The 20,716-nt window shown below is 43.9% G+C and overlaps 1 protein-coding gene and 1 long non-coding RNA gene across 2 annotated transcripts; both read right to left on the reverse strand.

The window, feature by feature from the left end:
* Positions 1-4,166: 4,166 nt before the first annotated feature.
* Positions 4,167-11,971, reverse strand: LOC123429420. Its single transcript, XR_006622668.1, has 2 exons — positions 11,236-11,971; positions 4,167-4,492 (listed from the first exon to the last, which is right to left on the reverse strand). It is a non-coding gene; the product is annotated as an uncharacterized LOC123429420 (long non-coding RNA).
* Positions 11,972-14,748: 2,777 nt separating this feature from the next.
* LOC123424673 (2-dehydro-3-deoxyphosphooctonate aldolase) lies at positions 14,749-20,272 on the reverse strand. The gene is made up of 13 exons (XM_045108331.1): positions 19,942-20,272; positions 19,123-19,220; positions 18,952-19,048; positions 18,820-18,885; positions 18,433-18,492; positions 18,243-18,317; positions 17,403-17,487; positions 16,829-16,887; positions 16,280-16,324; positions 15,408-15,506; positions 15,261-15,308; positions 15,125-15,172; positions 14,749-15,038 (listed from the first exon to the last, which is right to left on the reverse strand). The coding sequence occupies exons 1-13, from the start codon at positions 19,978-19,980 to the stop codon at positions 14,982-14,984; spliced, it is 876 nt and encodes a 291-aa protein (XP_044964266.1). The 5' UTR covers positions 19,981-20,272; the 3' UTR covers positions 14,749-14,981.
* Positions 20,273-20,716: the final 444 nt, after the last annotated feature.

Raw genomic sequence — 20,716 nt, forward strand, 5'->3', positions numbered from 1 at the left:
GCCAAGCCCATGTAGCTAACAAAAAATAGCAGCAAATAATATATTAAATGGGCTGAATTACTAGGCTTGGTCCAAATAGACACTGAATTGGACCGGGCTGATTCTAATCGACGACCTTTTCATTTGGTTGCAATTTTGCCACGTCAGCTTGCCATGTCAGATCCGACGTGGTGTGGGAAGATTGCCAGTGATCAAAAAATTGGTCGTAGAACCAACAACCTTTCATTTTGATTATTATAGTTCATTAGAGATGCTCAGCTTTTGACCAACTGTTTTTGGTCACAAAAAGGTCGTAAATGAAAAATAACGACCATTCAGTGACCAATATTGATGGTCACAAGTTAGCATATTTCTTGTAGTGCTGCACTAGCAGTTAACTTTTGATCTTTTTGTAGGAGATGCCCTTGTGTTGTTATGCTCAGGCATTCCTATAGAACACAATCCATCTTGTACAAAAGTGTTGACCTCAGCAAATTTGGCTACAACTATGAGGGACAAAACAAAATCCAGCTCTGACATGAAGGTGGGTTGGTAACTATTTTCCCACTTTGCTTGTTTTGTTGTTCATTTTAAGTTAACTATGGTAATTCTCTATTCTCTTCTTGCTTTGTTGTCAATTTCAGATTCAAGTGCGCGATTCATTTAATAATGTTGCCCCTGGGTGCTTGGAGGAATGTGAGTTAGATCACAGGATTTGGTTGTCTTTCAACGGTCATGGCTGTCTTTCATTGGTCATGGTTGTGGTTTCACATTTGGTGGTTGTAATCGTGAGCCGTGGGTGGATCAAAGACAAGCATTTGTATTATTATTATTTTGAAGTTGTGAATCCTCCTTCATGAATTACTTGATTTTTTTTGCTATGCGTACAAAGATATATTTGCACATGGACCATGTGTCTCTGTTGCTCACTACAATTATTGACATGATTTAAGAAAACAGAAATTGTGATCAACTAAAACATCTTTTCTGATCTTAGATTTCATTGTTAGGAAAAGGGTGTTGAAGCCGGTACAAGTTTGTCTAATGGAAGGAAGGAACATTTTCATTCAAGCGTATGAAAATAAACAATTGAACTTAAGACTTGTGACACCTCCTAACTCTCGGCGTTTATAGGCATTTTAGTCAGTTCGACATGGGTTCCATACATTCTTGTCTTTGGTCTATCCGTATTATATGTCTTCTGTCGTGGATTTGATTGAGTGGATTCATTATGTTGTGTTGCAGACGATATATGAGCGGAGAAGGTCGGTCCCGACCTGATGTCTATGATGAACCACTAAAGCCAAATCGAGTAAAGAGAATGAGAACCAACTTCCGATCTGGAAGGTAAGTAACACTAGCCACTCCTTAATACTAACCTCTGTTTCTAAATATAAGATGTTTTTGTAGTTCAAATTGCATTGCAAAAGCGTCTTACATTTAGGAACAGGGGGAGTTGTATTGAATATATTATATTTGAGTTTATTGCAAGCGATGCAAGTGTCGTCTTTTATCTTCTATTTGTTAAATAATATAATTATATGTTGTTTAGTAGTAGCGCTTTAGAGCATCTCTAGCAGACCCCGTATAATGCCCCGACCCGTAAAATAATCTCCAAAATAAGGGTCGGGCGGGAAATGCTGCGAGACCAGACCCCGCAAACTCGTTTGACCCGTAAATGTTTTTAAGGGGCGTGGCAAAATCCCCTCCCTGACCCGCGAAAACACACGTTTCTGCCTCACCTATATGGTGCCCTATATCACAAGGAAACGGTTGGCGGGACGGACATTTCAGCCCGCTTACTTTCCCCACCCCTTCCGCTGTCGTGCCGCCATTTGTTCCCCCAGTCCACCGCCGGCTCACGGCACCGCTATCAGCCAAATCTTCGGGCAAATCGTGATGCTGGTTCGCCCCTTCCCTCTTCTGCCGAGCCGCTGCGCCGGCTCCCGCGGATCCGCGAATCCACTGCGATGGGAGAGCCACCGTCGGAGATGGACTTGAGCCTATGCGAGAAGTTTCTGCTCGAGGATTCATCCTCTTCGGATGACTCGGATGTTGAGAGGATGCTTCTCACATTTTGCCAGTAGAGCTTGGTGATGGCCCTAGCCGTGAAGGAGCAGGAAGACGAGAACCAAAAGTGGCGGCGTGGATCGAATGTCGTCCGTCTTTGCATTCCTCAGAATCGCCATCTCGGCAACGAGATGCTGATGTGAGACTACTTCACCGCCAATCCAACATACCCGCCGCACCTCTTTCAGAGAAGGTACAGTATGCGCAGATCCCTCTTTGTTAAAATTGTTCAAGCTTGCGAGGCGAATTGTCGATATTTTACTCAAAGAAGGAATGCCGCGGGCTTGAAGGGATTTAGTGCATATCAGAAATTCATACGGCGTTCCGGCTGACTATACCAATGTGTACCTTCCCATTGGGGAAGATAGTACAATTGAGTAAGTGCGTAGGTTTGCCAAAGTGATTGTCTGTGTCTTTGGTCCTGAATATCATTGGGCACCGAACGAGGAATACACAAAAAAAATTGATGGCATTTAACGAAAGAAGATGTTGGCCTGGCATGCTAGGAAGCATAAATTGCATGCATTGGACTTGGAAAAAAATACCCAAATGCATGGCAGGGAATGTATTGTGGCAAGCCCCGTGATGCAACAATTGTGCTAGAGTTCGTAGCTTCACATGATTTATGGATTTGGCATTGCTTTTTTGGTATGCCAGGTACTCTAAATGATATCAATGTGTTGCAACGGTCTCATTTGCTTGCTAGACTTGCTAGTGGTGATGCTCCAGCTTGCAACTACACTATCAATGGACATGAATACACAAAAGAATATTGTCTTGCAGATGGTATATACCCTTGTTGGTGCACATTTGTGAAGAGCATCAAAGACCCCCAAAATAGGAAAGAGTATGAATTCGCAAGGGCACAAGAGGCAGCCCGAAAAGACATTGAAAGATCATTTGTGGTTTTGTAATCTAGGTTTGCCATTGTTCGTGGTCCTGCTCGGTTTTCGGACAACCGATCCTTAAAAAACATCATGACATGTTGTGTTAATCTTCACAATACAATTCTCGAAGAAGAGAGAGGCATGAACTTAGAGTTCTTCTATGACAATATGGGCAGCCGTGTCAAACCAGCTAGAGACCCTAACCGAATCAGAGCTTTTCTTCAGACCTACAGGGAGATTGAAAATGCAAACACCCACTGTCAACTTCAGAAGGATCTCATTGAGCACCATTAGCAAAGAGCTCGGAAAGAGTAACATTCCAGTTTTTCCATGCATTTTCATTTCATTCATGTGTGATTTGTTTACGGGACAAGTTTTTTATTCATGTGTGCCATTCATTTAGTTTGCTACGATGATTTGAATAATTGTTATACTTTGGATGATTACTGTATTTGTAATATTGACATTCTACTTATTCTGCACATGATGAGTAATTCTGATTTACGGGGTATTGAGTTTGCGGGTCGACAGGGTTGCGTCCGAGCATACCCTGCATTGACAACTCGTATAGCACCATCTTCTGCGAATACACTTTTATACGGGTCCGTTTTGAGGGGTCCGCCTCTGTCCGCACCCGCGCCAGCCCGTAAAACCCGTTTTTCGCAAACAGTAAACGGCTTTTGCCGGTTGGCATTATACGGGGGCTGTTAGAGATGCTCTTAGGTACCCTTATTTACTGCATATGTCCATCAGTATCTCATAGTTAACCTTTTTCAATGAATCTTGTCCATCAGCATCTTTTCAGCTCCTTTAATGAATCTGCTGAGCGCTTGTCCTTTTTTTTGGATGAAGCAAGTATGTCTAATCTATTATGGTTATTTCTGATTCATCTCAATACATGCATTGCTTGGTTGCTTCAACCTGCTTTGAATTTAAAGGCTTGTTGTTTGTTGTACAGACAATGACGACAATGACGACGAGAGATGACTAGCACAAACAAATTTAGTATCATTCCGTAGAATAATGATAAGGTTTTGGTTCATGTCGCTCATGCTCGTCCATGGGGTAGTGATCAGCGAAATGAATCATGACTTTTGTTGAACCATGTCTGCTCGATCCAGTCAAAACAATCATGACTTCTGTTTAACTGGAGTCTGTCTAGTGTAACATTGCATCCTGGTATATTGTTCACAAACCAAGTTTTTTTAGATGCAAATGAGTTTTTTTTAGAAAAGGAGGCGAAGCCCCGGCCTCTGCATCGAAGGATGCATACGGCCATATATTAAAAACGATCCCAATTCATCGAATAGTACAAATAGTCTCCAAAAAAAAGAGAGAGAAAGATACACGGCGTCCAACTCGCCACAACCGGGGTGCATAAAAATAAGCCTAGATGACTAACCACCTATCCTATTAATATGACGCCATCCAAACCGGTTGAAGATAACCCGAGCTACCATCTCCCATCGGACACACCCAGTAACCAAAGGCTCTCTGGCTTTCACAGGAGTGAGTAATGACCATGTGCGGATCAAGGCAGTAGCCCTGAAAATGACCTGCAAAAAGTGAATATATTGATGTTTGTTAAATACCAAGTCATTTCTACAGTTCCATGTAGCCCACAAAAGTGCACATGATCCTACTCGGATAAGGCTAGCAGTTATAACATCGACCTCCCTTAACCACGTCCCAAATAACGTGTTTAAACTGTTGGGTGGCTTAATGTTGAAAGTAATAAGAAGCGTTCGCCATAGAAGTTTAGCCATAGGACAATCCAGAAAGAGGTGTTTAATTGTTTCATCGTTCTTACAGAAGCTGCATCTAGTATTACCTTTTCAATTACGTTTTGCCAAATTATCCTTTGTTAGAATAACCCCCTTGTAAACAAACCACATGAAGATCTTAATTCTAAGTGGAACTTTGACCTTCCAAATATGTATGGACTTCGGAATAGGTACTGAATCTATGAGATCTAAATACATAAATTTTACAGAGAATACTCCGTTAGTGGTCAACTTCCAACGAACACTATCAGGGTTCTCAGTAAGGTTAATACCCATCAACCTTCTAACTAGATGCAGTCAGCTAGACCATGTGTTACCAAATAAGGCTCTACGGAACTGAATATTAAGAGGAACCTCGCGCAAAATTGACTCAACGGTCGCCTGTCGTCGTTGTCTAATATGGTAAAGTTGCGGATACTGAATGGCTAAAGGCGTCTCCCCCATCCAAGTATCCTCCCAAAATCTAGTAGATTGGCCATTGCCAATAACAAACTCAGACATGAGGAAAAATGCATTCTTTGACCGCATCACCCCCTTCCAGAACGGAGAATCAGTTGGTCTCATTGTAACCTGCGCCAAAGTCCTGTTGTGTAGGTATTTATTCGTCAGAATCTGTACCCACAACCCTTCTGTCTCCATAGATAATCTAAACAGCCATTTGCTGAGTAGACATTTATTTTTAATCTCTAAATTTTCAATCCCTAAACCCCCTTGATCCTTAGGTCTACACATGATGTCCCATCTCGAGAGCCTGTATTTAGTCTTGATCTCATCACTCTGCCAGAAAAAACGGGACCGATAAAAATCCAACCTTTTCCGCACCCCAACAGGTACTTCAAAGAAGGATAGGAGAAACATAGGCATACTTGTTAATACTGAATTAACAAGTACCAACCTTCCTCCATACGATAAGAGCTTTCCCTTCCAACAGCTCAACTTTTTTTCGAACCGGTCCTCGATACATTTCCAATCCTTATTTGATAATTTTCTGTGATGAATTCGGATCCCTAAATACGTAAAAGGTAAAATCCCACTAGCACAACCAAACAATTGATTATGCGTGAGTTGCTCATCCTTGGCCTTTCCAAAGCAAAACAATTCACTTTTATGAAAATTAATCTTCAGCCCCAATAGTTGTTCAAATAAGCATAGGATAAGTTTGAGGTTCCTGGCTTTACTGAGATCATGCTCCAAAAAAGAGTGTCGTCCGCATACTATAAAATGGAGACTCCCCATCAACAAGATGCGGGATCAAGCCCCCTACAAGGTCCTTCTCATTAGCCCGCTTAATCAGCAGTGCCAACATATCAGCGACAATGTTAAATAAAATGGGAGACATTAGATCTCCTTGCCGGAGACCCTTCAGTGTCTCGAAAAAATGACCCACATCATCATTCACTTTGATACCAACACTTCCCTTTTTTATAAAAAAATCGACGTGCCTACGCCACAGCTCATCGAAACCCTTCATACGTAGGGTTTGCTGGAGAAACGACCATTTGACTTTATCGTAAGCTTTTTTAAAATCCACTTTGAAGATAACCCCATCTAGTTTCTTCGAGTGAATTTCATGAAGAGTTTCATGCAAGACAACGACTCCTTCAAGGATATTACTTCCCGGCATAAAAGTTATTTGCATAGATTGTACCACTGAATGGGCCATCTTAGTCAACCTATCCGTTCCCACCTTTGTGAAAATCTTGAAGCTAACATTTAACAAACAGATCGGACGGAACTGTTCAATCCGCGTGGCCCCTTCCTTCTTTGGTAAGAGAGTTATAGTACCAAAATTCAAATGGAAAAGTTGAAGGTGACCACAAAAAAGATCATAAAACATTGACATAAGATCAGTCTTAAGAATATGCCAACACTGCTTGTAAAACTCTGTCGGGAACCCATCTGGACCGGGAGCTTTGCCATTCTTCATATTCCCAATCGCCTCAAACACCTCTTTCTCTGAGAAAGGAGCGGATAAAATCTCATTGTCAGCCTGTCCAACTTGAGGAATATCCGCCACTTGGTGCTCATCCATAGCCACAAAGCTATGATCAGGAGCACCAAATAAATGTTTATAGTAGTTAGAGATGTACAATTTTAGATTCTCATGACCTACTATTGTACCCTCATCTTGCTCAAGCTGCACTATTTTCTTTTTCCTATGCTTGCCATTTGCAATCAAGTGGAAAAACTTAGTGTTATTGTCCCCGAGAACTATGGCCTTCACTTTGGCTCTAAGCGCCCATTTCATTTTCTCCTCTCTCAGGAGAACACGCAACCGCTGTTCGGCCTCGAATTTGAGAGACCTTTCGTTAGCATCCAAAAGACAAATCTCAGCCTTCCGAGCTAGATTGTCTATAAGTTTGAGGAGCTTATCTTGCTCTTCCTTATAAATTCCAGACACATTCTTAGACCAACCCCTCAAATACTGTCTAAGATGTCTAATCTTGCACTGCCATCTTTCTACAGAGGTTTCACCCCTGAACTCCCTATTCCATTCCCCCGCTACCATATCCATGAACCCCTCCCTTGTGAACCAACTTGATTCAAAAGAGAATCCATGTTTGTTTCCCATATGGCTTGCCTCACCGGAATCCAGCAAAAGAGGAGTATGGTCCGAGATTGCTCGTTGAAGTGCTCTAACAGTTACTAGCGGGAACTTCTGTTCCCATTCAATACTAGTAAGGACACGATCCAACTTTTCATATGTCTGGTTTTGTAGAGCATTCGCCCAGGTATATTTCCTACTGATAGAGCAATCTCCCTCAGATCTAAGCTCTCGATTATTGTGTTAAACATGAAAGGCCATCTGCCATCAAAATTAACACTACTTTTTTCATCAGCCCGCCTAATAATATTAAAATCACCGCCTACCAGCAATGGTAGTTTATCATCACAAATCCTGACCAGATCCGCTAGGAAGTCAGGCTTTAACTCTGGATGTGTTGCGCCATAGACGGCAAGAAGAGCCCATTGAAACCTGTCTCCCTTAGATCTAATCCTGAATTTGACTGCAAACTCCCCAAACACCACCTCCCACACTTGAAAAGTGTCACAACGGGCTCCAAGTAAGATCCCACCAGACCTTCCTCTTGGAGGGAGACAGTGCCAGTCAAAATCTACCCCAGCCGATAAAGAACTTAAAAATTGTGAAGTAAAGTTATCCCGCCCTGTCTCCATCAGTGCGATAAAATCGAGGTGATGTTCTAAAGTAGCCTCTGCTAGAAATCTTCTTTTAGCCAAGTCTCTAAGACCTTTGCTATTCCAAAAAATTCCTCTCATTATTCATCATAATTTTTTTTGGCAATCTTAAATCTAGCACTTCTACGCACCGCAGAGACCGGATATACTTTCCATCTCCATGGACGTTTCGGCTTTTCCAGCAACTCCTGGTCCATATAACCAGAAATTTGAGGATCTGCCTGAGGAGATTGGGCGCCCACTCCTTGGCCATCTGAAACCTCGTCCGCACCAACCTCTAGATCCACTGTAGGGGCCAGACTATCACAAAGAGAGTTCAGTCCCCCTAGATCATTAACTTCACACTCTTGCATTGGTTTAACTGCCGCTAAATTTCGGACTAAGTCTAACGCTCTATCGACATATAAGTCTAATAGATCATTAATAGATTTCGAAATTTCTCGGCCAGTGGTCCCCAAAGTAACCCCAATAGAAGTTGCCTTATCTACAATATCATGCAGAGAGAAATGAAGAATAGAATTTTCCATGCTGAAAGACATACCTATCTCAGTTTTGACATCTCTCATTTTAGCCGCACGCATAGCACGTCCCATCTGTAAATCATCCGCATCAGGTTGATTCTGAATTCGCCGACTGGACCTCCTGTCCGATGTCAGCGGACTTTGAATACCTCCGTATGCTATGACCTGCTCAACAGAAGGCGGTGCAAAGACCTCGCCGTTGTGCCCCTGACCAGCACCCTCCAAACCTGGCACCCCAAAAGGTGATGTCCCGGTTGCAGCCTCCGCTGGAAACGAGCTTGCAGGAGGATTCATAGTAGCTGGCAGTAAAGAAGCAGCAACCCTTGGGGTAGATGTCTCGGTTGCAGCCATCGTTGGAACCAAGCATGCAGGAGGAGTCGTGGTAGCTGGCGCCGAACTCGGCAGTACCGGCGAAGCCGGCCTGGGCAACATAGGAGACGCAGCTCTCGACTCCTTGACCGACCTGGGCGACGGTGTGATATGCCCTGTGGGATGAACTGCATCACAATGTCGAGACAGGCCCGGGTCGGCATTCCTTGCGCCTGCAAGATACTCCCCAAGGGAAACCGTGGTCAAAGCTTCCCTAGGCTGCTTAAAACTGATCGAACCCGTCTTTGCTTGCTTCCCCTGCAGCTTAAGTTGGACCGGAACCCTCTCGTGCAGTCCTGTAGCCGCCCCTCGAACAAACTCCAGCGCCGAGGCTGGTTCAAAAGAATCGAACCTAAGCTGCGTTGAAGGAAGAGTAACCGGGTGAGCAGCCCCTCCATCAGAACCTGAGGCCGGTTGATCCACTTTCTTTGTTATCTCAGGCTGGTGTTCCTTATTATCGGACTCCCTAGAACCCGAAGCATCATCTCCATCAGCCATATCAGTATCCTTATCCGTCCCGTCCTCATCGAACATATGCGGACTCTCAATCTCGAGTTGCAAGGTGTACCGCAATCCGGCATAAGTCCATATAACTTCATCCAGCACAAGTTCAATATCGATGACACTAACCCTCATCCTGGCAACACCTTTAGCCCGAGTATATTTCATATCCACCTTCTCAGTCTTTCCTATCAAAGATCCCAAACTCCAAGTAACCAGAAAGTCATTTAGAGCCTTTGACGGGCCCCTGAAAAACGTACCCAAATCTGAGGAAGAGGCACACCTTGTGGCTCCTCATTCTTCCAAGCATCAAACTCTAGCACACAACTGGTACTAGGAACACGACACATACCAAACTTGAGCAGTCTAGCTAGGTCCTCCTTGGTAGGAAACACAACCTTGAACACATTATCTGCTATCAGGACCGGCTCCCACTGGTACGTTGAGGAAACTAGCTCCTGCAACTGTTTCACCACCTGCTCAATTGTCATATTACCACGAGCCACCGTAACTGTCCCCGTATAAGCCGCGTCTTGCACATGCAGCGACGTTGAAGCAGAGGGAGACTCGAAGAACATCAGCTCTTGGCAACAAACCCGATATATAGTCACCACAGGCATAGGACCAACCGTAAGGGGGCACTTAGCTGAGCCATGCTTAGGCTTCAAGCAAAACTCACAGAGATCCGCGCTGCATTTGGAAACAAAATGACCCGTCTCGCTGCAACGGTAGCAGGTCATCTTTTCCTTCTTGCGCGCCCATTTGGAGGGCCTATCACCCCCTCCGTTTTCCCAAGCGACACTCCTTTGTCAGCTAAGGAAGGATCCACCTTAGTAGTAGGCTGCAACAGAAGATTCCCCTTAGGAGCTTCAGAAGGCACTCCCGACGTGGCCCTGTCAGCATCAATCTCCACTGGTGGCATAGGCGGCTTCGGTCTCCTACCTCCGCCTCTCCCTCCCCAATGCTGCTTATAGCCACCGCGCCTGGGATGCGGAGGACCCGAAACCCCGGGCACAAACTGACCAGGAGGACCGGCGAACCCATTAACAGAGCCACCATTGCCCTGCCAGGCGTGTCCGCGTCCTCCTCCAGTCGACGAGGACCCACGGTGTTGTCCATCTCCGTACACATTGACTCCATCATCCCCCCACCGCCCTCTCGGTTGCATCCTGTTAGCATCCACCGCCTGCGCAGCATTGGTCGAGACCTGACCAGCAGCAGGAACGGCTGCGGGCGTAGCCTGGCCCGGCGGGCGCCCAGGCGGCACCGCTGGCTGCTGCTTAGGATGAGCCGCAGCATGGGCGGCAGTAGGAGGGCGAGAAGGAGGCAGCGCGGGCTGCTTGTTGCCCCGCCCAGCCATAGATAGCCGCAGCGAAGGAATCTGCACCGCGCGTCCAGGCCCGAGCGAAGGGAAACCAGGCGTCTGACGTCGCGTAACCCTAGGCAGAGCCGATCCTGGGGAAGCCAATCCTGGGGAATATACGTAGAGATCAACTCCTGTTGATTCACGTTAAGGCCATGCTGAAAAACCGCAGGAGATGGATATGCAGTCTTTGCTTGATGGGACTCTTCCTGGGCCATATACCCAGTTTCTTTCAAGCCCACCTCTAGCCTTGATCCAATCGGCCCGGCAGTAGCTATCAGCTCGTTCAAACGCAAGTCACGAAAATCACGGATAGACAGTACCTCGCCAACGACCGGCGGCTGCACTTTACCAGGTCTACCCTTGTTCTTCCTCTTAGGCAGAACGGTAGTCCAAACATCTGAAGGTATGAAATCTGAAACCCGCAATGGTTCGAGGTGTACCTTAGGCAAAGGACCTCTCCAAGGTTTAATCACCGTTCTCTCCTTGCGATGAACTTCCTTAATAATCTTCGAAGCAGGAATCACCGAAATATAATCACTCTCACAAGGTAGACTTTGTACCTGCTCGCTGAATGGAGTAGATACCTCATGAGCTGCATCAATGTCGTGGTTCTCGTCATCTTCCTCGTTAGCCAGGACCCAAAACCTCCCCCCAACTCGAGGATCAAGTCTCGGCGAAATTCTGTCGTCATCGTCAGATAACACCACTAGATTCTGCGTCTTTTCTCCATGCTTAGTCACCTGCAAGATAGGAGAAACACAAGTGAGAGAAAAATATCCACCAAGAAATGCGCACCTTCACAGATGAGATCTCCCTCTTGGAGATGGCAGCCGGCGAGGATGTCATCCTCATCATCCCGGAGCGTCATCCATCGAGAAACCGGGTGGAAAACTATCTGCCCATCTTTCAGATATGAAGAACCAGACTCTGAGAATGAAACTCTCCATCTAAAACGGTCGTTGGACTCCTCCTCCGGCGAGATCTGACTCCGGTGACGCGCCTGGGTTCCTAGATCGGAAGAGGAGTGCCGGGGATCCCCTTCTCCGACGATGCCCACGACGGCCCCCGATGCGTCCTGGTTGCCCGGGTCGCCCTCCATCATGAAGCCATATCCAAATGAGTATTGAATTGAATGTTTATAATCTTGGCTATTAGAAAGAGAAAATCGTAGTACAACAAATATCCCACCCTTGTAGAAAGCACCATTGTCTCTGGAATCCAAACGATCTCAGCCACACTTTCCATGTTTGCAACAAGTAATGTTGGACTAATGCCAATTGCTCCTTAATCTCATGGAGGACCACCTGAATGCAAGAGAGAAGTAATGAAAGATTATATCTGGGCTTGCAGCAGCTATACTAATGTGCAATCTGTAGCTTTTAGTTTCGCTTCACTTAAAGCAGGAACATTTGAGCTCTGCGATACCAAGCTCCGTGAACGTGAAGTGGTAGGAAACTGAGCAATGTTAAGCTCAATTTGTTGGCATTCATCCTAATCATTTCATATTCAGTTCAAACCTTATCTCCATGATGGCGCATGTGCATGTCTTTGTCCTCCTTGGAGGCATGGTCGAAAAGTTCGTCTCTACGGTGGGACATGGATGCTTGAATCTTGTCCGCGACAGCCCTTGCCAGTTGGATGTGTGTGGTGGTGGAGTCTAGTTTGAGGTTGGGGGTTGCACACGCTTATTGTCAAGTTTTTTGCACGTTTGTCATGTAAACAATCCTTCGATTGTGATGCTTTTGGCCTAGTTTTGCTTATAAACTGGGTCATTCTATTATTCCTATTGAACTTGGAGGAGCACACTATCCTCTTTGACAAGGTTCGAACAATGTTTTGGGGCTAGTTTTGCTTGTAAACTCGGCCATTCGATTAAGAAATTTAGGGTTAGTTCTTTTGAACGGTTTAGAAAATAAGCTGCATCTCCCCAGTTTAAAAAATAAGTCAGCCCTTCAAATTTGTTGAGCCTTCTAAATTAGTTATTTCATAACTAGCATAGGAACCCCCAATGAATTAAAAAAGGGCTTATAAGAAAAGCAAGGGAGGACGTGGCTTATCTTTTAAGCCGCCAAAAAAACCGACCCCTAATGAAGTTGCAGGAGCACACTGTCCATTTGCCGATGTTTGAAAAAAAAAAGGCTTGGAAAAATTGTTATAGTGAAATTTTTGAAATTCCGTGTGCAAAACTTTCAAAGATAAGTGAACATCCATAGCCTTCAACAATGAGGTTGTGCAACCATATAGATAGCTCGTCTTTAAATAAGCATCTTCCTCCTTTTTCTTGCATATATTCAAATGATTTTGCTTCATGTACTATATATAGGTCACTACACTTGTGGATGGAAATGTTGTAGGAGCACGTGTTATCAGCAGACTTGAGTTTTTACTATTGCCGATGACTCAAAAGAATCGGCAACAGTAAAGAGATTCTGATAAGTAGAAGTCACGATCCTCTTTGATCCCTTAAAGAGCAATGTAGGGAGTGTTTGGTTGCATTCCCTATCTAGTATGGTTGTTCTCATTTAAGACATGATCAGTATAAACATGTTGAATAGATGCAGTTGTTGTTGTTTGATAGTAATGTATATGTTGATACATGCTGAGGTGAGACTTTGTTTGATAGAAAGAGGGAGGAGGAAGAGGCGCACTGCGAGGAAGGAAGAGGAGGGCCGGCGGGGCACGGGGAGAGGAGTCCCGACGGGGAGGGAGAGGGCGAGGCCGCTGTCGGGGCGAGGGAGGGGCGAGGCGTGGCGTGGCGAGGCCGTCGTTGGGGCTCGAGAGGGGCACAACGCGACGGGGTGAGGGCGAGGCTGCATGGGCTCGGAAGGGGCGCGGCGAGGAGCGGGCGAGGCCGCCGCCGGGGCTCGGGAGGGGCGTCGCGCGGCGAGGGGAGGGCGAGGCCGCCGTCGAGGCTCGGGAGGGGCACCGCACGGCGAGGTGCGAGCGAGGCCGCCGTCGTGGCTCGGGAGGTGTGCGGCGCGACTGGGCGAGGGCGAGGCCGCCAAGGCTCGGGAGGGGCGCGGCGCGGGCGAGGCGCCAGGGTGGATGAAGGCAGCTATGCTCTCGTCAGCTCGCCTCCGCGGGGGCGCTGAGCTGAGCATAGTCGAGGCCCCTTTTTGCATCAGTTCAGCTATGCTCAACTGAGCATAGTCGAGGCCCCTTTTTGCATCAGTTCAGCTATGCTCAACAGAGCCATGCACCCTACCAAACACCGAAAAGTGGGTCGGGAAAGGAATTTTTCGGATCGTGATCACATTGTCATATATCCGAAGGAATAATGCTTAACATTCAATGGGAAATAACATTGGTATGATAATTAAAAATGCTCACTCTGACATTAAAGGTGACTCATCACACTAGCACGTGGAGTAGCTTCTAATGTTGCAGCCGGCCTAATTCTTCTTCTATTGTAGCATGAAACTGAAACTTGTCTATCGAAGTTCCATGGGCTTTACATCGGGAATTTGCAAGATAATTGCAATTCAAATATCTGGAATGTCAAAACCTTCTTCAGGACTGGAAGTAAGTTGGATGCTTTACTTCAGGTTTACAATATTGTGAAGGCTTTGGATTTCAAGGAGGAAAAACTGTTGGAGCAAAGCCAAATGCCCACCAAGAAAAGTAGTACCAGTAACAAAAGCAGTAACATAAGTGGTTTTTTTCCTGAACAAACATAAACGGTTAATTAACTTGTAGTCAGATTATTGTGTAGCGAACTGTTGCTAGAAAGGCCATTCAAATTTCCAGTGTTCCTGCCGAACATTTATTCCTTGCACTTATATGTTCTGTCTTACCTCGAAGTAGATTTCTCTTCTTCTAAAATTCTAATATGACAGGGGTTCATTTGGTACCCAAATTATCAGATCCATTTGCATTTGCAAGAAAAACTCTAGGCATTATGATTTTTCAAGGAGAATTTATGTATTTATTATTGTTCGCAACTGTATCAGTTTATCACCAGGGATAAATAGAGCCATAGAGGAAGCTGCCATCATCATGCTCATGCAACCGTGTGTGTTTCTTTACCCTGCTGTTTGATTTCAAAAAATGTGCTCCAACTGAAACACCACAAATCAAAAGTCGACTTCCTTCGGATTAACTCTCCAGACAGAGTGATTCAAAACAGCAACATGTGGCTGCTATGCTACGTTTGGAAAGAAACTAAAACATGCAGACAATCCAACAAAGCTTGAAGCCGACAGTAAATTAAAGTACCGCATACAAAGAGCAACTCGCCTGGACACGGCCATATTGGTGAAACCAAATGGCGGCGACGAGGTTATTCCTACTGCTATCCACTGCCAAATCATTCCTTGAATGGGGTTAGGTCGATCTTGAGCGGTTTCTTTCCTTTGCTGACTCGCTTCGCACAAAGAGAAAAAGAAAAATGGTGAGCACTTAGAGCGAGATTTGGCCTCACGATACCCAAGCAAGGATGTCTTAACTTACAGCGATCGCAATCAATTCTTCCAACAGCTCCTCCAAATTGCGCAATGGCTACAAAACAAATGTGCACAACAATAATAAGTGAGCGTATCATCACATATCATGGTTAAAAATGTCTCAACAGTGATGGAGAGGTTACCCATTGAGTTGGCCCATCACATGGTGAATTCAGGGGATCATCATGTACCTGTCATAGGATTGTGAAAATAATATTACAAATATTGTTGTATCTCTATGGATAATTAAAAAAAAAGGTACAAGGAGCAAAAGGCAACATGATAGCTACCTCCATGAAAATACCATCAACACCAACTGCAACAGCAGTCCTTGCAATGCATGGTATGAGTTCTCGTAAGCCCCCACTTGCAACCCCGCCACCATCAAGCTTATAAAACAGAATCAAGTATGTCCAGTTGAGCAAAATTAAAATCCTCGAAAGACAGTTTGGAAAAGGTTTAATTAGGTCATCAGTGTTTTAGTAGTTGATCACACCATCTTAGGAGATAGCTACATAGAAGAACCAAATTATAAATAACCAAAAAGTCTGAAAAGCTTAGATATCACACCATGCATGGTTTTTGAGCTTTGGCCATGGATCATGGTTGCAGACATATACAGGGATGGATCAGGTTGGAACATTGCCACGTATCATATAACCCTCCCAGTCCATATAAGTCTGCCGTCTGGGACATAGTTTTCATCAAACTTCTAAAACTTTCATCACCATTTTTTTTAAACATATGATTCGACTGGATATGCGAGAAATCATATTTACAGATTGGTATCAGAAAATACTTTCATAACATAACAATTTCATTAAATTTTAGCAATACTATAGCAGAAATTAAGTAGCAAAGTTATGTTATGAACACCGTGCAGATGTCTAAAAATGTCATCTTTTTAAAGACAGGAAGGAGTAATTTCACATGCCAATTTCACATTCAAGGAGGCACATAAGTAAAATCTGGTCAACTGCCGCAAGTTTCCATGTAAACTATTGGCAACATTTAAACATCATGATGTTATTCCCAAATCGACATGACTCTGCCAAAGGCAAAAAAGAAAGAACAGAATAATTTGCTTAAGGTTGAGCAAAAATGTCTTGCGAGGACAATTACCCTAAATCAAGAGAGGCATATTGGAAATAGGTGAGTATACCTTTTTCCCAGCTGGTTGTTGTAGCGCATGTGTTACATCAGCTACCTGAAAATGCATACTTCTCTATCACTGATCTATGTCATTGTTCATGATACATTTGTATTTACCACATAACATGATATTTGAGAATACACAAATCGAGAATTCAATGTACAATTAAGCTATAGAAAGGGCAATCATCTGGTTCATGTCTAAATAACCTAAATCCATTATTGAGTAATAACAGAAAATAGCACAAAAACTAGACTACATCTGCCATATTAAGGCAGGAAAAAAATATGATGCTTAATCACTTAACTGACACTAAAAAGCAACTACCTCCATTATATAATAGAGCTCCAATGGTGCAAAATAGGTTAATACTATCTTTTGCAAATATCACGTCATCATGAATACTGGATATCCTGATATACCCAATGTCACCAATGATAACCTTTTTTCTATTGCGGCTGAACACCAATGATAAGCTAGGCAGAGCTTTTCATGAATAGAACCAACCTGAAGATGTGATTGTGCAATTGTGGACAAAAGTAAGGTGATAATACTTACAACTGGGCAATTTGCTTCCCTCAGCCACTCAAAGTTCCTTGGATCAACAATTAGATCATCTGTTTGTGCAATGAAAACAAAGCAAGATACTGTGAAATCAGTTATCTGCTACAACGAAACCATGAACATAAGTTGCTTGTTGCCAGGAAGAGTAACGCCTGATTCTCCTTTAACCAGAATAAGGAAAGCAGGCAGATGGTTGTATTGCTCACTTTGTTTTAGGGCAGCTGCACTGCATGGTGCCCCAACCTGACTAGTAGTATGTACTACTATTAGTAAATTCAAACATGCTAAAATGCTAAATGGCTAGGGACACAGAGACATTTGAAGAGCTAGTTAGGCCTCAGATGTCACTTTTTCATGCATTTTTTCTTCATCTAGCTGCTCCATTGCAACAATCATTATTCCCCATGTGAATATCCGAGTGTCCAGAAAGAGCAGGATATCCTAGTCAGTACAATATGTTTCCTGATAATTAGATAGCATATAATGTAATATGATATTATGTCTTTTCTCTTATTTATTTACTTCTGAAGCAGGCAGTATAAAAAAAAAGGCCAAAAGATGACTTAACTGTAGCCAAACATGGTGCCTCGCTCACAGACCATCACATTTTGATTTCCAGCAAGTCTAATTTTCTCCGCAGAGTTGACCATAACCTGTTAAGGTACAGCCATACAGGATCACTTCAACAAATGTGCAACTTAACTACATGATGGGTGCAACATTTTTCATTGAAAAAGATCTAGTTAAGTAGCACAAGCATGTAATAGTATTTGGATACAGAAAGGCCCGTCTTGAACAATGGCTAGCGGAACTTCTGAAGAGAAATGACAATTCAGAACAGTGACAGACTAAACTGGAACTGATAGTTTGTTTTACGCAGTTAGTTAGACATCATGTTGGTTTCAAATGTTGATTAATAAAGAGTAGAATAAAACGTCCAAACAAGCGCAATTAGCTTAAACTTTGCCTGGCCATTCAATCTCATAGAGAAAGAAATCACATGATGTGAAACTTCCCTACACAAAGGACATTATTGAACAAACTAAGCATGAGTTTTTTGCTAACGCTAAAACAGACAATGGCGCCAGCAATAACGCAGATAGTGGCAACAATAGTACTCCTACTTTGATTTGTATGAAGCGCCCATGAAACCTGAGATTCTATATTTCTATGTTTGACCAATAGATAGTCAAACAATATAAAGGTTTAGTGAATGTGTCCCGTGTTTAAAGGTGCTTTTCACACTGTCATAATTTTCTTGATAGGTACAAACAATATATTGGAAAAGAAATATATGGTTGAAGTTTAATTTTTTCAAGGTGCCAACTCAAACGCACCTTATAAGAATCAAAAGATGGGAGTACTACATCCAAATTTGGGAAGAATGCCATATAGAAATGCAACTTACAGACGGAGCACAGAATTGTCCTTTCTTGATATTGATAATTTTCCCAGTCTTAGCCGCAGCCACTAGAAGGTCAGTCTGTTGCCATAGATACTTATATTAGGCATGTTGAGCGAGATATTAAAGAAGATTCATGCTTGATAGCTAGTAGTACTGCAGTTTTGCCAAAAACATGCATACATTAAAGTTGTACCTGGCGACAGAGGAAAGCTGGAATCTGTATAATATCAGCAACTCTTCCAACAGCTTCACACTGATTTAGTGAATTAGTTAGAAAGCATCTTTGACTTACACTTCAGAGCAAAGGACACACAAAGGGCACAATAAACACATGTAGCAGTACAAATTCAACACAAAAGGACTAGCAATATATTCAAACTAAGATATTTTAAATTCAGACATGTCATATTCAAATGTAAGAAAAAGTGACGGTACCTGTGGTACAGTAACATTTCATAGGAAGGAAACATAATTAATGGACTCAGCTAAGTATGCAGAAATATTAAGTGAGCGACACAGAAGAATTTGCTAGTAAAACAGAGAAGAATTTCCTTGCATGCAGGGTTAATAGAATCGATACCTGGGAGCTTTCATGCACATCGGTGACCACTGGAAGGTCATATGCGGCCTTCACCTTTTCAAGGATCTGATATAGCCAGGTGAAAAGGTTAGATACGGAAGAGACAAAAGGTCCAATATTATTTTGTCAAACCTTTAGGCCTTGCTCCAGACCAGGACCACGGAAGGATTTCGACGATGTACGGTTTGCTTTATCAAAGCTTGATTTGAACACAAGAGGTACCCCAAGTCTGCCATGGAGAGAAGAAGAAACAGGTTTAGTTTGGCCCAAGAAAAAACAGAAGTATGGTGATTGGTTGTTTACTTGGTTGTGATGGCCTTGATGTGTTTGGCCATCTTCATGACATGTTCCTCTGATTCAATCACATTGGGCCCAGCAAACAAGAAGAATGGTTGAGCAGCCTGGTGCAAGAATCGGATGGGTCAATTCTCACATATATGACATCCTCAGCTGCGATAACGCTGCTAGTATCATTCATTCATATGACGACAAGCCAAGGACATGATACGAGCCCCCAAAAGCAATTTTACTACCATCCAAGAGGCAGAAACACAGAACCCGAAAGGAAATTTCTCTGTAATTCACTCAAAGTAAACACAGAAACAGAAATACCATTATAGCCACACCAAACATCTCAAGGCTTGAGCATAGTCACATCACCAGCAAACTTACAAAAATCATGCAAATTTCAGCGGAACTATTTCTACATCATGTGAATCTCAACGACATCTCAAGGCTTGAGCATACTCACATCACCAGCAAACTTACAAAAATCATGCGAATTTCAGCGGAACTATGTCTACACCATGTGAATCTCAACGCTGACATGCACTTAAGACCTTCAGAGAGCATCTTAATCTGACCAGCACCTCACCAAGAAACCTAACAAAATGCGGATTATTTTGTATGCCGCCGTAACTGGTAAGCAGAGCACCACGCAAGGCCCTGACAGAATGCGCTAGCTGACAGTTGCACTATCACCTGTCATCCAAAAGGAAGAAGGGACTGCAAACAATAAGCAGATAGCGACGTGATCTAACAACTCCCCAGCACCCGCAGGGCGGTCGACGAAATGCCGCACCCAGCATAATCTCACACGCGGCACGAGGGCATTCCCGTTACCTTTAGCTGGCTGTACAGCGCCACCGACGGGGCGTCCATTCTTCCCTGCGGATCTGCGGCGGGGCTCCGGTCTCTGCTCGGCCGGGGCGACGAGGATCCGGGAAGTGTGGGGCTGAGGAGGAGGAGGAGGAGGAGCTCGTTGCCTACTGAATCATGCGCACCGGAGGGCGTGGAGGACGGTGGCGGATGCGGATGCGGATGCGGATGGATGGGGCACGGAGGAGCAGACGGAGGCGTCCAGTCCAGGCGGTGGGATGAAGCGGAGCGGGGGAGAGAGAGCAGATGGGGGTTTGCTCTCTGCTGGAGGATGACGACTGCCGGTAGATCCGTCCGTGAGTCGGCCAGTCGGGACCCAGTTTTTTTATTTTTAAGTCGAACCGGGCATGGAAAACACGTGGATGAACCTTACCTGGGTCTGGGCGTGTAATGCATACACCTGATTTGCTAAAAAAAAAAGTGGACAAAGTAAAAATTCCTCTCTTTTTTTTTTGCGAAAAACCTTACACTATGTTGTTCCCGTATGTAAAACTAGCAAAGGGCCCGTGCGTTGCAACGGGAGAAAAAAATACCACATGCACTTAATTTACAAAAAATGGTCTATAATTTAAGTATTTGTAGCTACAAGCCAAATAAAAATGATGTTAGCCTACAAAAGCGTAATTTAAGATTTCACGGATCTTCTATTTAAACACGGCTTGCATACAGATTTCACAGTACAAAGAAACACGTAAGTGATCTTTAATTTAATCTTCAATCATAATTTTGCCGAAATGTT

Source organism: Hordeum vulgare, chromosome 2H (assembly GCF_904849725.1).
Source record: "Hordeum vulgare subsp. vulgare chromosome 2H, MorexV3_pseudomolecules_assembly, whole genome shotgun sequence".
Lineage (NCBI taxonomy): Eukaryota > Viridiplantae > Streptophyta > Magnoliopsida > Poales > Poaceae > Hordeum > Hordeum vulgare.

What these genes read in the sequence shown, in the direction of transcription:
- LOC123424673 (XM_045108331.1), bottom strand. Translation starts at nt 19,980, where the DNA reads ATGGACGCCCCGTCGGTGGCGCTGTACAGCCAGCTAAAG. An exon ending in GACAATTCTGTGCTCCGTCT is followed by an intron (nt 17,488 to 18,242) that starts GTAAGTTGCATT and finishes GTACCTTAACAG; the next exon opens with GTTATGGTCAACTCTGCGGA. An exon ending in AACAACCAGCTGGGAAAAAG is followed by an intron (nt 15,507 to 16,279) that starts GTATACTCACCT and finishes CTGTTTTATAAG; the next exon opens with CTTGATGGTGGCGGGGTTGC.